At 37.6% G+C, this 16,132-nt stretch overlaps 4 protein-coding genes across 4 annotated transcripts; 2 read left to right on the forward strand and 2 right to left on the reverse strand.

The window, feature by feature from the left end:
- Nucleotides 1-1,617: 1,617 nt before the first annotated feature.
- LOC111777603 (uncharacterized) lies at nucleotides 1,618-2,396 on the reverse strand. The gene has a single exon (XM_023657270.2). The coding sequence runs from the start codon at nucleotides 2,165-2,167 to the stop codon at nucleotides 1,829-1,831; it is 339 nt and encodes a 112-aa protein (XP_023513038.2). The 5' UTR covers nucleotides 2,168-2,396; the 3' UTR covers nucleotides 1,618-1,828.
- Nucleotides 2,397-5,329: 2,933 nt separating this feature from the next.
- On the forward strand, nucleotides 5,330-6,733 carry LOC111776695 (F-box protein At3g07870-like). The gene has a single exon (XM_023656011.2). The coding sequence runs from the start codon at nucleotides 5,444-5,446 to the stop codon at nucleotides 6,623-6,625; it is 1,182 nt and encodes a 393-aa protein (XP_023511779.2). The 5' UTR covers nucleotides 5,330-5,443; the 3' UTR covers nucleotides 6,626-6,733.
- Nucleotides 6,734-9,511: 2,778 nt separating this feature from the next.
- On the forward strand, nucleotides 9,512-10,643 carry LOC111777465 (fasciclin-like arabinogalactan protein 7). The gene is made up of 2 exons (XM_023657086.2): nucleotides 9,512-9,626; nucleotides 9,743-10,643. The coding sequence occupies exons 1-2, from the start codon at nucleotides 9,572-9,574 to the stop codon at nucleotides 10,549-10,551; spliced, it is 864 nt and encodes a 287-aa protein (XP_023512854.2). The 5' UTR covers nucleotides 9,512-9,571; the 3' UTR covers nucleotides 10,552-10,643.
- Nucleotides 10,612-14,234, reverse strand: LOC111777463 (uncharacterized). Its single transcript, XM_023657085.2, has 8 exons — nucleotides 14,049-14,234; nucleotides 13,160-13,842; nucleotides 12,905-13,021; nucleotides 11,828-12,006; nucleotides 11,658-11,751; nucleotides 11,447-11,524; nucleotides 11,245-11,346; nucleotides 10,612-11,048 (listed from the first exon to the last, which is right to left on the reverse strand). The coding sequence occupies exons 2-8, from the start codon at nucleotides 13,640-13,642 to the stop codon at nucleotides 10,914-10,916; spliced, it is 1,188 nt and encodes a 395-aa protein (XP_023512853.2). The 5' UTR covers nucleotides 13,643-13,842; nucleotides 14,049-14,234; the 3' UTR covers nucleotides 10,612-10,913.
- Between the last annotated feature and the right edge of the window lie 1,898 nt (nucleotides 14,235-16,132).

Here is a 16,132-nt window from a genome sequence, read left to right on the forward strand (position 1 = left end):
TCTTCCCTTCCAAAAGGTTTACATTTCTGATATTTAGTTTGAGGTGACTTTTATCAAAGTATTGTATCATTTACCCAAAACTTCAACCACTTGTTTTATTCCACTTCTTACGAAGAAAAGAACTTAAATCAATAATAAAGTTGTCATTTAGTTCCGAATTCAAATATCTTATACAAGGCAAGCTTAATTTTAAAATTTAGCTCATAATTCAAATATATTTTAAGGGTTGAAAAGACGGGAGAAACAAAATAATTATCAAACGAGATCTTGAATAAAACGAACCCAAAAGTTCGATGACGAAAAGAGTATTTTGAGTTATAGATATGGTACTAAAATTTTTTAAATTTTATATCTTCAACTTCAAGAGATGGGCTTACGAAGAGATCGGGCCGTTCTGCTTGAATACGGAAAGCCCAATAAGGTAATATGGGAAGCCCAATAATAGTGGGCCGTCCTGCTTGAATCTGGAAAGCCCAATAAGAGAGTGGGCCGCATGATTGATAATGGAAAGCCCAATGCAGCTTTTAAATATCACTGCTTTTAATTTATATACTTTTAAATATTAATGTATTTCTCATGAATCTTAAAATAATCACTATTATTAAATTCTTGTTGATTTTTTTACAAAAAAAAAAATTGTCTCACCCTCCATAAATTTAATAAATATATTCCCGTATAGATTTTAAAATCCACATCTAATTGTTATGATAAGATAATTATATTGTGACAGTCTCATTCAAATAATGGTGAATTTTTAACTTTTTACGATCAAATTGTTACCACGATCTTATTAAAAGCAATAGCCTACCATCCACATTTAAATTCTATTATTCATTCATTGGGGGAAATTTCCAAAAAAAAAAAAAAAAAAAAAAAAAAAAAAAAAAAACCTACTTTATTCCCACTGTCATTATCAGTTCCAGCTTCGATGAATATAAAGATGGGGAAAAATTCATGAAAATATTAAAATAATAATTTGATGTGTACTTTAGGAATTATTTATTTATATTCAGAAATCGTGTATTTGAAGCAAAAGTCGAGCCCTTAGTACCTCCAAAAGGAGCTTCCATTAAAGCTGCTTTTATAATATATATATATATATATATATATATATATGTGGCACAAACATTGGGAGATATTAAAGCACCTCATCATCCATCTTTAATCACTTTAAACTATACTTAATTACACATTAATTTGATTGATGGGTCTCTCAAATTATGCCATTATACTTTAATCGAAGTATAAATGCCTTAAATACCGTAACAACCCAAACACACGGCTAACGTATATTGTATTTTTTGAGCATTCTCTCTCGAACATTTTTTCTCTAATTGATGTGAGATCTTAATATTTAAAAATTGTTAGGTGATTAGTAGTTTACGTTCAAGATTGTTCAAGATTCTTCCTCATCGCTCTTGAAAAATAGTTTCTTTTTGTAGTAAAAACTAAAAGTATGGGTTTATTTAGAGGAAAAAGAATCAAAAGAAAACAAAGAAGGTAAAGTTAAGGCATGGAGATAGGTACTAGGAAAGCCATTGATACGTTCTTGTACTTGTTCTATTGAGAAACAGAGAGAAAACAGAGAGTTACTGATATTCTTGGGAAAAGAGCAACTTTTTTTTTTTTTTTTAATTTAATTTATGGGATTGGGATCTGGGTCGTCTGAAAACAATACAAGAACAGATTAGAAACAGACACTGAATCAAATTTAACTAAAAAAAAGAAAAACCCAAGTGATTATTTTCACCTAAAACCCAAATAAAAGCTAAAGTTTTGATTTTTTTTTTTTTGATTTTTTGTTGTTGTTTTGAGTGTTGTTCTGTTTCTACATCAACATGGCGTAACGCATGCCGTCGCTTACCATAAGGTGATTGGTCTCGGAAATGGTGGAGGCAAAATAGTGATCGGTGGAGAGCCAGAAGGTGTCGGCGGAGGAGTGAACGGTTGGTGGAGCGAAGCAAGAGAGAATAGAGAAAGGGGCACGAATGATGCTGAAGACGGCAGAGAAGGTGCGGTGAGCAGCAGGGCGGCGGCGGTGGTGGTGGTGATTGGCGACGGCGTAGATGGGGAATTCAGTTGTAGTGAACATGCTCTCATCGGCGACGCGGTGGCTGTTAGTGAAGTTGTGGAGGGTAGGGCGAAGAGCTGCGATGAGGCGCCACATGACGACGACGACGATGATGATGATGAGGGAAATTGGAGGATTAAATTAATGGGGTTTTGGCGTGGCACCAACTTAATTTGAAGAAAGTGAAAGGGAGAAGATGGGATGGGAGTGTTTTTGGTGGGCTATTGAGGATGGGACTTTCCATTTCATAATCCCCTAAATTCTCAACTTGGGACTTCTTTTTTATTCACTTTTTACTCCTCCTACTTCCCCTACTCTCTCCTCTACGCTTCTCGCTCTCTTTTAAAGGCTATTAGTACGACCTACTTCTCCTGTTTGAACACGGTTTGGAACCAAACTTCTCCGGAAGAGAATAGATGGGTTGATTCAGGTGATATCTACTGTAGATCCAACTTTCTATTCACTTGTGGGATCTGGGCGGTCCTAGGGACCATCTTCGCTCCTCTCTTCCTGAGAATCCATACATCCCTTGTCAGTAGATGGACAGTTATCTCTTGAGCATAGGTTTAGGTTCGACCTCAATGTGAAAATAAAATGGAGCACCTAACCATGTATCTTCACAGACCAAGAATTATGAGATTGCCCCTTTCATTCTAAGGTGACAAAGGGATCGTACCATTCGAGCTTTTTTTTCATGTTTTTCTTGGAGGTTTGGAGAAAGCTCCAATTAATAGGATTTTCTTAATCCTCTCTTCTTGAAAGTGAAAGGAAGAACGTGAAATTCTTTTTCCTTTCTTCTGTAGGGAGTCAACCCTAATTCAGGATCAATTAGGTTTGAACGTGAACCAACCCTGTTCAGAGCCTATTTAAACTCTAGAGAAGCTGAATTAGGGGACTCACAGGGTCATCATCATCCATAACCCAAGCCAACCCAAACTCATGGTTAACTGAGTTCGAACCCGAGCCAACCCTGCCCAGAGCCCATTTAGACTCTCGAGAAGCCAAACCAAGGGATCAAAGCTCACATGGTCACCTTGGTTCAATCTGCCTTATGATCAGAGTTGTTAGTGTGATAAGTTTATATCCTAAATTTATGGAACCACGTAGTCTTGACCATATTTGTTGTTGAGGACATTTAGACCTCCATTATAGTTTAACATATTTATCATATCCTTCCATTTGCTGTTCTTTCCATTTCCCTTATAGTCTATTTGATTACATAAATAATTATAAATAGAGAACTTTCACCACCATTTAAATGATGTGGTTTTAGCAAATATTTTCATAGTATTAGAGTCCCTCCGATTTAGCAGCCCCAATCTTTTCTTGTCCATGGCTTCTTAATCGACTTCTCACCTTCTCCCTTTCAACACTCTAATCCATATGATCACCATCAAGCTTCGTTCATCCAATTATCTTATTTGGAAAAGCCAACTTCTTTTTATTCCTGAAAGTCGAGATATACCGTCCATGTTGTTAGAACCTGTGTGTATATATATATATATTATTAGAGTATAAAAGTTGATAATTTAAGGTGGTGGGTAAGTGAATTGCAGGGATGTATCTGTGTCCTTCACGAGATTGCGTATATATTTCTTTGTTTTGTTTCTCTCGTAAGTGACGTTTGTGGAGCCTATAAATATGCCATGCCCGTTTTCCGACAAAACAGTCGGGTCGGGTGGCAGCTTTTATGCAAATCCGGCCGTCCATTGGGAGGAGCCATTCGGAGAAGATAAGGAAGGCCGTTGATTTAATTAAGGGGAACAAAAAGCAAGACCCCGGAATGATGGGTGTTAGAAAATAGGACAGCAGTGCACATGAGTGGGCCCCGCATGCGTTAAAAAAAGGGGAATTGATGCCTAATTGATTGACGACTCAGCACGGACCCATTCTTATTTAATTGATTGATGCCTAATTGATTAAATCGGTGACATCGTAAATATTTGATATTTTAATTTTATAAGATTTTAGTTATGAATATATCATATTTTTGTTTATATTTAATCTTAAAAAAAATTATTAAAATAATTGTGTGATGGTGGTTGGGAAGTAAAGTATACTCTATTTATATTTATTTATCTAATATCTTTTCGTATATTTAAATTACTAAATAAAAATAACATATGTTTCATAAGTCTAGTTATGAAAGAATTAATAAAAATAGATTAAAATCAACAATTTAGATATCATTTTCATCTCGTGGATCTTATTCTTTCTACATATATTTAATCCAATGTTTCAGATTAATTACAACGATGTCTTTCCTTTTTTTTTTTTTTTTTTTTTCCTTTAATAGCTAGGGTGAATGTGAGATCCCACATTAGTTGGAGAGAACGAAACATTACTTATACAAGTGTGGAAATTTCTCCATAACAAATATGTTTTTAAATCGTGAGGCTGATGGGTGATACGTAATGGGTCAAAGCGGACATTATTTGCTAATGGTAAACTTGAGCTGTTACTAATGGTATTAGAGTCAAACACTGAGCAATGTGCTAGCTCTGTTACTCATGGTATTAGAACCAGATATCGAGCGATGTGCCAGCGTTGTTACAAATGATATCAAAGCCGGACACTAAGTAGTGTGTCAACGTTGTTACAAATGGTATAAGAGCCAAACGTCAGGCGGAATGAATTGTGTGATCCCACATTAATTGGAGAGGAGAATAAAGCATTTCTTATAAGAGAGTAGAAACCCAAGAGTGTGCCAGTGAGGATGCTGGCCCCTAAGGGAAGTGGTTTGTGAGATCCCATGTCGATTGGAGAAGAGAATGAAGCATTTCTTACAAGGGATAGTGTGCCAGCGAGGACACTAGGCCCTTAGAGAAGGTGGTTTGTGAGATCACACGTCGATTGGAGAAGAGAATGAGACATTTTTTACAAGAGTGTGGAAACTAAAACAGTGTGTCATCAAGGACGCTAGATTTAGAAGGGAGATGGATTGTGAGATCCCACATCGATTGGAGAGAAGAACGAAACATTTCTTACAAAGGTGTCGAAAGCTCTCTCCAACAAACGTATTTTAAAGCTAACGACGAGACGTAACGAACTAAAATAGACAATTTCTAGCAGGAATAATTAAAGTAATATCACAATTATTATTAAGAATATACCATGATTGAATCTACATCCATCCATCCATCCATCCATCCATAGATCAAAGGGTAGATAGATAGAAAGAATAAAATTCCCATCCAGAGGGGGAATGGAGGAATTATTCAACAAAAAGTGGACCCCACACCCCACAATCAAACCACACTCCTTCCTTCCTTGTAATTTCCGTCCCCATTTTTATTATCTTTTGATGCCACCAAACACCACTTTCTTTACGCCCCTACTCTGTTATTCCTTTTCGCCTTTACCATTTCGATCATGTCCGCAGGCTCTGCATTTCCCCTGCACAACAAGAAGCCCAATCTCCCACACCAAATGGATAATCTTAGCCATGATGTTCTTCGCCACATCCTTTCTCGCCTACCCATTTCATCTTTGATTCGCTTCCAATATGTTTGCAGGTCATGGCGCCTTCTCGCTCAAAACCCTCAATTTCTTGACCAACATGAAAACTTTCGTTGCTTAATCTTCCACTGTGATTACCCCATCAGAAACCACCTCTGTTTCGTCGATTTCCCTGCTTTCAAACAACAAAAACAGCCCGTCAAGAGGATTTCCACTCCTTTTTCAGCTACAATGCCTGAGTACGACGTCGTAGGCTCCTGCAATGGCTTCCTCTGTTTATCGGATTCTCTTTACAATGAAAAGCTCTTTATATACAACCCCTTTACTAGAGAGTACCTGGAATTACCCAAAACCAAGGAATTTCCGAACCCGGATGTGGTTTGTGGTATTGGATTTCATCCACAAACCAAACAGTTCAAAGTCATTAAGATTGTTTACTCCAGAGGCTTCCGCCGTATCCAGAGACGCGTCCACCACTCAGAAGTTCAAATTTTCACTTTGGGAAGCTCGAATTGGAGAAGCGTAGGCAGAATTAGCCACCATCTAGCTCATGGCCAGTCGCAGGCCATCGTCAACGGCAGACTCCACTGGGTTTCTCTACCTCGACGGCACCATCACGGTCGCACCATCGTCTCATTTGACTTAGCAACAGAGGAATTCATAGACATCCCAAAGCCTGATTATGGGAGCTTGAGTCGTTGCAATTACCATTTAGTGATTCTAAATGGGTGTCTCTCAGCTGCCGTTTACTGTACTCACGGCAAAATGGAAATATGGGTCATGGAACAGTACGGCGTAAAGGAATCTTGGGTCAAACGCTTTAACATTGGGACTTACATGCCCAAATCCATCAAACAAGAAGCATCAGAGATTTCTTTCAAGGTCTCCAAGATTGTTCTGCGGAGTAAAATCGTTAAAGTTGTTTGCATTTTGAAAAGTGAAGAGCTTTTGTTGGAGTATAGAAACAGAGCTCTGGTTCTTTTCAATCCAACTACTGGGAAATTTAAGGATGTCATTTTTGAGGGCATGCCCAATTGGTTTCATACTGTTGTTCATTTTGGTAGCCTGAATCGGATCGATTCCCTCTTTGAATAGTAATCATGTTCTTCAAATGGTTATGAAAGTTGTACCCTTTTCATCTTTGTAGCTTAATAAAAGCAGAACAGAGAAGAGCTCTGTTATACATTTAAACAAACTAAATTATGATTCTAAGCGGCAGTTCATTCTAAGCGTCCTATCACATGGTGTCATAGTTCTTGAGTAATATGAACAAAAATGCATTAAAGTGTTCAAATTTCTCAACCATAATTTGGATTCAAATTCAATTACTCGGCCTTCTCAGCTGCAGATTCTTCTTCTGGTTTCTCCTCTGCTTCTTCTGCAGGCTTCTCTTCCACCACCTCCACCGCCGGTGGCTCAGCCTCTGCTGGTTTGGTCTCCTCTTCCACCACAAGCTCAGCTGCCTCTTCTTCAGCAGCTTCTTGCTTTGGCTCTTCTTCAACAACTACTTCCTTGGTTTCCACTTCAAACAGAGCTGACTCCGGTGGTACAACCTGCAATATCAGCAAAACAACCCCATCGGAGCCAGGAAATAAGAAATGAACAATGACCCATTTCGAATTTGTCCCCAAATTTTCAAAAGATCACACACAAACATATGTAAAAGAAGTTGAAATGTATAATTATGATAATCAGAGTTACATGATATTGAAGTATGATGAATGAAGCAGAGGAAGAAAGGGTGGGATGGAAGTACGAGGAAGCATCAGAGTAGCTTATATAGGACAGACACGAGAATGGAGTGGCAGTGTGGAGATGTTTTGAGAATTTTAATGAAATGTTTAATGTAGGTATGACAAAAGAAACACGTCTACTTCGAGGTTTTCACGTCTGAGACCCACTTCCATGTCAGCTTTACCGGTTTAAAACATGTATACTAGACAGATTTTGACGTCCGTACGATGAATGTTTCGTTCTCATTTCTAATAAATGTGAAATTTCAGAGTCAACCTCTTTGGAGCCCAACGTCTTCGCTAACACATCATCCTATGTCGGCTCTAATACAATTTTTAACCGTTTAAGCTCACAACCAATAAATATTGTCTACTGAGTTAATTTGTTTTTAGGTTCATCAAATTTTCAATTATGTGGGTCCCAGGAGCTCAAGGCCAACGCATGAAGAGCAATTATGAGTGGCGTTTGAAAGTTGACTCGTCATAAAGGAGGGGACCCACTCAGTGAATGTGATTGGTGATGATGAAGAGATTATGAGAAGAAGGGCCCACTTAGCCGCCACATGGCGAAAAAGTCTATGAATGGCTGAGTATGATTGGTGACGTGGAGGCCAGCTAAGCATGCAGGCATTCCTTTTCTGCTTAACGTCATCGACCTTCCAACCAATACTTTAATAATTGAAAAATAATTGAAATAAAAAATAAAAAAATCAACGACGATTTTCATATTAACTAATAAGATTAAATTAGAAAGTATTAAAACATATATTTGAGGTATTTAAAAATTTTATAGGCTTAAATAGATTTTTAAAAAAATATATCGTCTATTTAATTTGAATAAAGTGATTTTATTGTTATTTAAATAATAATAATAATAATAACTGAAGAATGGGCAGGAGTGTGGGGGCAAAGAGCTAGAAAGTAGTGTCAAAAGTAGGCAAAAGATTATCTCTAATTTGTAATGGGCGGTGGGCTGGCCCACCAAGTTGGACCCACTTTTCACCAAATTAACTCATGACACGTGGCGACACATGGTCAGCACCACTCAAAATGTATGTTTTTTCTTTTAAATTTACATAGGTAAGTGGTCATAATTCAAATGTTTTATATATGTAGAGTAAAATTTGAACCATTTAAATATAGTGTTAACACGTTTTACCTTTGTAAAATAAAGTTTATAACGAATTTATTGATTGACGAAAATTGTCTATCGACATCTCCAGAAGCTATATCTGTCATTTTTAATGTTATTTTTAAAAGTTCACGAGTATTTTTTAAATATGGTACTGACGTTGGAGTTTTTTTTTTTTTTTTTTTTTTTAGTTTAGTTTAAAAGTGTTAAAAAAAAAGTTAAATTAAAAATATTTATAAGATGTTTTTGAAACAAAATATTTAAGATCTCCCTTAAGAAAAATAATGGTGAGAGATTTTGAAAATTTGAAGAAAAAAATATTATATATATCTCGAATATTAGGAGAGAATGTTTTAAATTTCTTTGAAATTTAATAACAAATGGCTTGGAGTTTCATTCTCGAGCTTTTCCTCAAGGTTTTTCAAATGAGTTTGCTAGAGTGAAGTTTTCACATCCTTATGAAGAATACTTCCCTTCCTTTCTTAATCGATGTGGGACCCTCCCAATCCACATCTTTTAGGGCTCAGCATCCTTGTTGACACACCGCTTCGTGTCCACTTCTTTTAGGGCTCACCCTCCTCGCTGACACATCGTCCAGTGTCTAGCTCTGATACCATTTGTGACAGCTCAAGCCCACAGCTAGTAAATATTATCTTCTTTGGGCTTTCCCTTTCAAACTTCCTCTAAAGGTTTTTAAAACGTGTCTACTAGGGAGTAATTTTCACCCTCTTACAAAGGATGTTTCGTTCTCCTCCCTAATCGAGATAGGATCTCAAAACGGATTGGGGGGTCTCACGTCGATTGGAGAAAGGAACGAGTATCAACAAGGATGCTCAGTCCTAAAAGGGGAGGTGGATTGTGAGATCCCACATTAGTTATTCTTTATAAATGTGTGAAAACTTCTCCATACCAGACTCATTTTAAAAACCAAAAGGGAAAGTCCAAGAAAGGAAGAAAATGATGAGGTAAGGGACAGAGGTGGAAGGAGCAGTGACAAATAACCTTAACTACATGTTCTTATGACAGTGAAACAGCAACCTATATGTCTCTGTCTTGTTTGTATTTTGTTCATCCCTTATAAGGAACAAACAGAACCACCGCTGGGGTCTGCTGCTGATTCCACAATGCTCACCCTTCACCTTCCGCTCTTTACATCCCAACAATCCTCACATTTATATGCTCCTCTTCTCCTCTTCTCCTTCATCCCTCTCGCCTTCTCAGCCTTCTCCCAGTTACTCTTCTCTCTTGTCCCTCTTTCTAATGCCATCCCCATTTATGTGCATTTTTTGTTTTCTTTGTGCTTTGTTTGGTTCAAGAGCCTAATTCCATGTCTTTTCTGCATTTCAGGGACAAAACAGAGAAACAAAATGAAACCCTGCATCATTCACTTGTTTGGTATTTGGCTGATGCTCATGCCCTCTTCACCAGCATGTGCTCAAACTGCTGCTGCTAAGCCTCCTTCAATTAGCCTGACTCCCGCACCGGAACCAGCCCCGGCACCGGCCGCCGATCATGTCAACCTCGCTGATTTGCTAACAGTAGCTGGTCCCTTCCACAAGTTTCTTGGCTACCTTGAATCCACCAAAGTCATTGATACCTTCCAAAAGCAAGCCAATGATTCAGAAGAGGGAATAACCATATTTGTACCAAAAGATGGTGCATTTTCATCCCTCAACAAGCCTTCACTATCCAACCTCACCAACAACCAGCTCAAATCACTGTTACTCTTTCATGCCTTACCACATTACTACACTCTAGCTGATTTCAACGGGCTTAGCCAAAAGGGTCCCATCACAACATTTGCCGGTCAGCACTACACCTTGAATTTTACTGATGCATCTGGCACTGTGCACATCAGCTCAGGCTGGACTAACACAAAGGTGAGCAGCAGCGTGCTTTCAACCGATCCCATCGCAGTTTATCAAGTCGATCATGTACTCCTTCCAGAGGCAATCTTTGGTACCGATTTCCCTCCCACGCCAGCGCCAGTGCCAAGCCCCGATGTAACTCCTGCTGCTGATAGTCCATCTGCTGAAACAGAGGACAGTGTTTCTCCATCATCGACCGAGTCTCCGTCTTCTTCCTTTAGGATTGCTGGAATGGTACTCTGGAGCCAGTTGGTTTTAGCAATTTCAGCTGGACTGCTCCTGTTTTAGTGAGTGAAGGATAAAGAAGTTTCAGTTTATTTCTGTGTGTATCAATTTTGTTCAATGCAATGTCGAAAGGAAATCAAATCTGATTCCATTAACAGATTGCTCATTACATGAGAACAGAAATTACAGAGCATGGGACACCCACAAAACTTTCTTTTGCAGTGTAATTAACAGTGTACATAAAAAAGTAAGAATAATTATAATTTACATTTCATAAAGCTACAAACAAACACCATGGAAAAACAGATGCTCTCTTGTTTTTGTTTTACTTTACTTTCTGGCAGGGAAGAAGAAGGTATTTTTCTCCCATTAAAATGGCTATAATGTTACAGTTTGAACAGCTTGACAGGTGGGAATCGAAGATATTATTTGTCGACCTCGTGGAGGGAATTTAATCTCCTCAATCTCTGATCAAGTTCAGCCATAACTGCTGGTTCTTGCTTTTTCCTTTGCTTCGATATCGTATTGGTCGTCGTTGATCCGATGTTGTCATATGCTACCTGCAACAAGTTCACAATCCAAACGCTTTGTTCAAACCATTGTCCGAAAAGATGTCGATCAAACCAAATGTTCTTCGAGTTAGTAACAATGTTTTAAAGAACATGAATTCACAACTCAAAGCTTCCAACTGCGGTTATGTTACAGAAACGAAAAAGAAATTGAACTTCGCAATTATGTTACAGAAACGACAGTTACCGTGAGTAGATCATCGGGATCGAATAGGTAATGTGTAGTTTTTTGAACAATATTAATCACATCTCCCACATGATGGGATAGAAGCAACTGGTCTTCCTTCATCTGAAATTGGTTTCGAGATGAAGTATGGTCATTGATCGAACTTCGACTGAGCAGCAAAAACAGATAATCTCTAATATCGATACGAGTTCCAAGCAGTTACCTTAAAGATAGCCAAAGCCACATGAAACAAAACTTTTGCTCCCTCATAGAAAAGGACGTCCCAAACACGTAGAGTCGTCTGTGAAAAACGATGTTTCAGTCTCTTCAAGAACTAAAACATGATTTAAAGAGCTTTCTAATACAAACATTTGGTCAGCTAAAAGTTCAGAAAAAGATCAAGCGTGGGCACCCAGAGGGAGCATACTTCTAACCTCAGAAGGAAGGCTTTTGGAGAAAAGACACAGGAACCACTCAGTGGCGACAAGGGAGACATCAAAATCCAATGCTTCCAAATGGGCAGCTAACCTGAATTCACATTCCAATTTATAAGAATGCTTGAACTAATTAGACAATAAATCAATGTCATGACAAGTTTAGGCACCTGGAACACTTTTTGGTAAGTAAATCTTTGAACACCCTTTGCTCGACATGACAACCCGACAAATTGGTCGTGTAACAGTCACGAACTAAAACGTTTTCTAAGAGGACAGCTAGCATCCAAAAAGCATCTTCTTCTGTTTTCATCACAAGCAATAACAATGCAGCAACATAGTTTAACCCCTGCACCAAAACTGAATTAATGCCAAGGTGTTCTAAATGACAGATCGAATTCAGCCCACAAACAGATCAATAACAAGAGTATGATATAACCATGTCTTTTACCAATAGCAACAAGAAATCATTTCTGTGCTCCAAATCTATATTCTAGAGAAACAAAAGGATGAGGAGGACCGGGATAGAAGGGGAGAGAGAGAGAGAGAGGGATGAATTAAGCATGGATAGACCACTGAAACAACTGCTGAGAAACAGAGTTGAATCGCGATTTTAGACGTAGAGGAAAGAATGTGGAATTCTGAATGCAAAACGGTGAGATCCCACATTAGTTAGGGAGGAGAACGAAACATTCTTTATAAGGGTGTGGAAACCTCTCCCTAGCAGACGCATTTAAAAACAAACCTTGAGGGGAAGTCCGAAAGGGAAAGCTCAAAGAGGACAATATCTACTAGCAATGAGCTTGGGCCATTACAATTGGTATCAGAGCCAGACACTAGACGATGTGCCAGCGAGAAAATTGAGCTCTGAAGGAGGGAGACACAAGGTAGTGTGCCAACAAGGACGCTGGCTCTTGAAAGGAGGTGAATTGGGGGATCCCACATATCGATTGGAGAAGGGAACGAGTGCAATTGAGGACACTGGGCCACGAAAAGGGTGGATTGTGAGATCCCACATCGATTGGGGAGGAGGACGAAGCATTCTTCATAAGGGGGTAGAAGCCTCTCCCTAGCAAACACATTTTAAAAACATTGAGGGGAAGCCCGAGAGGGAAAGTCCAAAGAGGGCAATATCTTCTAGCGGTGGACTTGGGCCGTTACAAAAATTGTGCAGACTAAGTGTAAAGTTTACAGGTAATTTTCTGAGCAGATGGTTATGTTAGAGTGAAGGAGATAAACAAACCCACCTGACAGTATCCAACATCAGAGTCACGGAAGGAATACCCAACAAGAACACGTCGAAGAGCAGCATGACCCTCTGGAGTATCTAACCAAGGATGGCCAGGAAAAGTCCGGGGCAAGTCCTGCATTTGTATAGAAAAACACGGGAACAAGTTGAAAGGATTGTAATTCTGATATTCATGTTCAATGAGAATCAAGAACTCACATAATGAAGGCATACAAAATCTGATGAATCCAACAGAAATTCCAAAAGAACTCACATGATCAATCTGCCTAGTGGCAGGCGTGACTTTCCCTTCAACAGCCTTGGTCAAATCATTGTAATAGCTCTCAGGAACCGTGGATTTCTTCTTGGCAGCTCCGGATAAGGAGAACCAAATCTTGGGGCGAAGAACCGGAGGGATTCCTTTCCAAATCAACTTCTTGAGCGTGATAGCATTAGCAAGAGTTGATAATTTGAGAGAGGATTTGAGGGCAATACCCTCAAAAACAGAGGGTTCCAAGTACCAACTAGCGCCTTTGCTGGCCTCCAATGTCCACCAAACACGACCATGTTGCCTCACCTTTTCCCTCACTTCATTCAACACATTAACATCGTCCACATTGCCTTCCACAACAAACCCATATAGATCTTGAAACTTAACTGTAATATTAGCCCTTCTCGCATGGATACTCGGCCTCAGAATTGGAACCTGAGCTTGCAATTCTACAGCAATATCTCTTTTGCCTTGAGTCCCAAACATTTCTTGGGATTATTCCAATAGATCAAGAAAACAAAGGGGGATTTCGTGATTTCGTGATTTCGTTCTTTAATATCAAACAAACAAATCCCACCAGCTTCAAACCATGAGAACGGTCAATTCTGGACGAAAAACTACAGAAGAAGAAGAAATATCCTCCAAAACCTCCCCACCATTGCCATCAAATCCGCCAAAAACAATTCCTTAAAAAACCAACTAGAAATTAACAATAATTTCTTGCCTTCCGGGGTCGGCTCTTAATTCATATATTAAAAGAAAAAAAAGAGAAAAAAATGGGAAGAAATCGATTCTTCCCAAAAGAAAATTACGGGCGCAGACAAAGAGGAAAAGGTTTATGCAAAAAACGAAACCAGGAAACAGAAACGAGAGATTGTATATAAGATCATACCAGAGGCGATAAAGGGTAGCGATTGAATGGCATAAAAATTGAATTAAAGAAGGTTTTTGGAAAGAACGACGAAAATGGAGGAGGGTTGAGCCGTTGTAAGGGCACAAGAAAGCCGGAATTTTCAATGGAAACAGAGGCAATAGATAGGGCTCAGCCTGTGAGGTGGGTTTTCGAATTTCGTCGTGTAACCAAAAGCAGAGGAAAAGAAAATCAATCAATCAAACAAACAAACAAACAAAACAACAACCGAAAATGTCCGATTTTTTTAAATATTTTTAAAAAGAATGATTTCGAATTTGAATATTCATAAATAAATATTCTGTTTTTTTCTTTAATGTAACGTTGTGAACCGAAAGGGGAATGTGTATATTAAACAAAAAGACAAGTTTTTTTTTCTTTTAGTTTAATGATTATTTTGAAAAATAGAGCTGGCTATGAGTGACGAACACGATGAAATTAGACATGTCCATTTTATACGTGGGGTCAGAGTCCTATAGGACCCATTTCAAATAGAGATGGAATTGCTCGTTTAAATAGAGAATGGAAAGGGAGTAGATAATATTTTTTCTATTAATAAATGAAGTCGGGGACGAGATTATATTATCCATCTTTGTCCCTATCGAATTCTCCGTCTCGTTTAATATAAATATATTTTCAACACATATATTTTTGTTTGTATTAAAAATAAATAGTTAATTAATTTTGAAACTATATTAAAGTATGTTATAATATTAAAATTCGAATTTTTAAAAATTATGTTCGGTAGAATATTGTATATATGTTTTTTTTTATCAAATATATCCCTATATTAAGATTTTTCTACCCTATCTTAGAAAAATGAAAATTTTAAAATAATTTTAATTTTTTTTAATATAAACGAGTAAAAATTACTCGTATGGAACTTTATCTCCACAAAAATAAATGAAAATTTGTTGCGAGATGGAGACAGGGAAGAGTTTAGATTTACCACATGTGTAATGTCCATAATACCCTCATTCACGATGTAACAGCCTGTAAAAATATAAGATTCTAATAGGGAATAGACGTTTTAAATAGTTGATTTATAATAATAATAAAATTAGGAAATAAAATTTTGTGTGCAAACTATAATATAATTTTAGATAATAGGTCTAAATGTTTAAATTAAGAAAATATTTGTAAATTTTTCATATTTACTTTTTAAAGATATGTTATATGGAGGAGCGAAATTAATTAATGTTTCAATAATATTTTCTAATTGTTATTAATTCCAATTAATTAAATTAGTTGGTGCAACCTAAAAGTGTAATAATTGTATCATAAATAATATTATTTTAACCTAACGGAGGGAGGGATAATTCAGTAATTTACTTACGTGGTATATTTAAGCTAATACCAATAAGATAGTATTTATTTTTAGCTTTCTTACGAGGACTTTTGGGTAATATATATTTCCTCCCAATGACTTTGCCCAAAAGGCCTCGTACCAATAAGGAGAGTATTCATTGATTATAAATTCATGATCGGACTTTCATCCAACATCTCCTCTCGAACAAAGTACACCTCCCCTTAATTAAGGTTCAACTTCGTTTTCTTTTGGAGTCATTTGTTCGACATTTGAGGATTCTATTGACATGGGTTTAGAGCATGACTCTAATACCATGTTAGATGAAAACGGCTCTCCACAATAGCAGGATATTGTTTACTTTGAGCATAAGCTCTCGTGACTTTACTTTGGGTTTTTCAAAAGGCGAGTATTTCTTGATTATAAATCCATGATTATTCTCTAAAATTAGTTGATGTAGGACTTTTATCGAATCGAATAGCACGCTGACGTAGGAATTAAAGGAGTATATAAGAAAGAAATAGATTAGATTAAGGGGACAGGATTTGATGACATCGAGATGGCTACCCTTTTCATTTCTTGGCTACAAAGCTAAGATAATCTTGATGAACTAAAGTGGCCATCTCAATTGACAATTATGGACATGCCACGTCCTTCATTTTATCCGTTTGGACCGATGGAGGGTGGGGATTTTATTGGGAACATAAATTCAGATCCTCGAAATAAGGAGATTTAATTCTAATTTTAATTAAGTATGATA

This window comes from Cucurbita pepo, chromosome 16, assembly GCF_057944985.1.
Source record: "Cucurbita pepo subsp. pepo isolate OVF chromosome 16, ASM5794498v1, whole genome shotgun sequence".
Classification (NCBI taxonomy): Eukaryota; Viridiplantae; Streptophyta; class Magnoliopsida; order Cucurbitales; family Cucurbitaceae; genus Cucurbita; species Cucurbita pepo.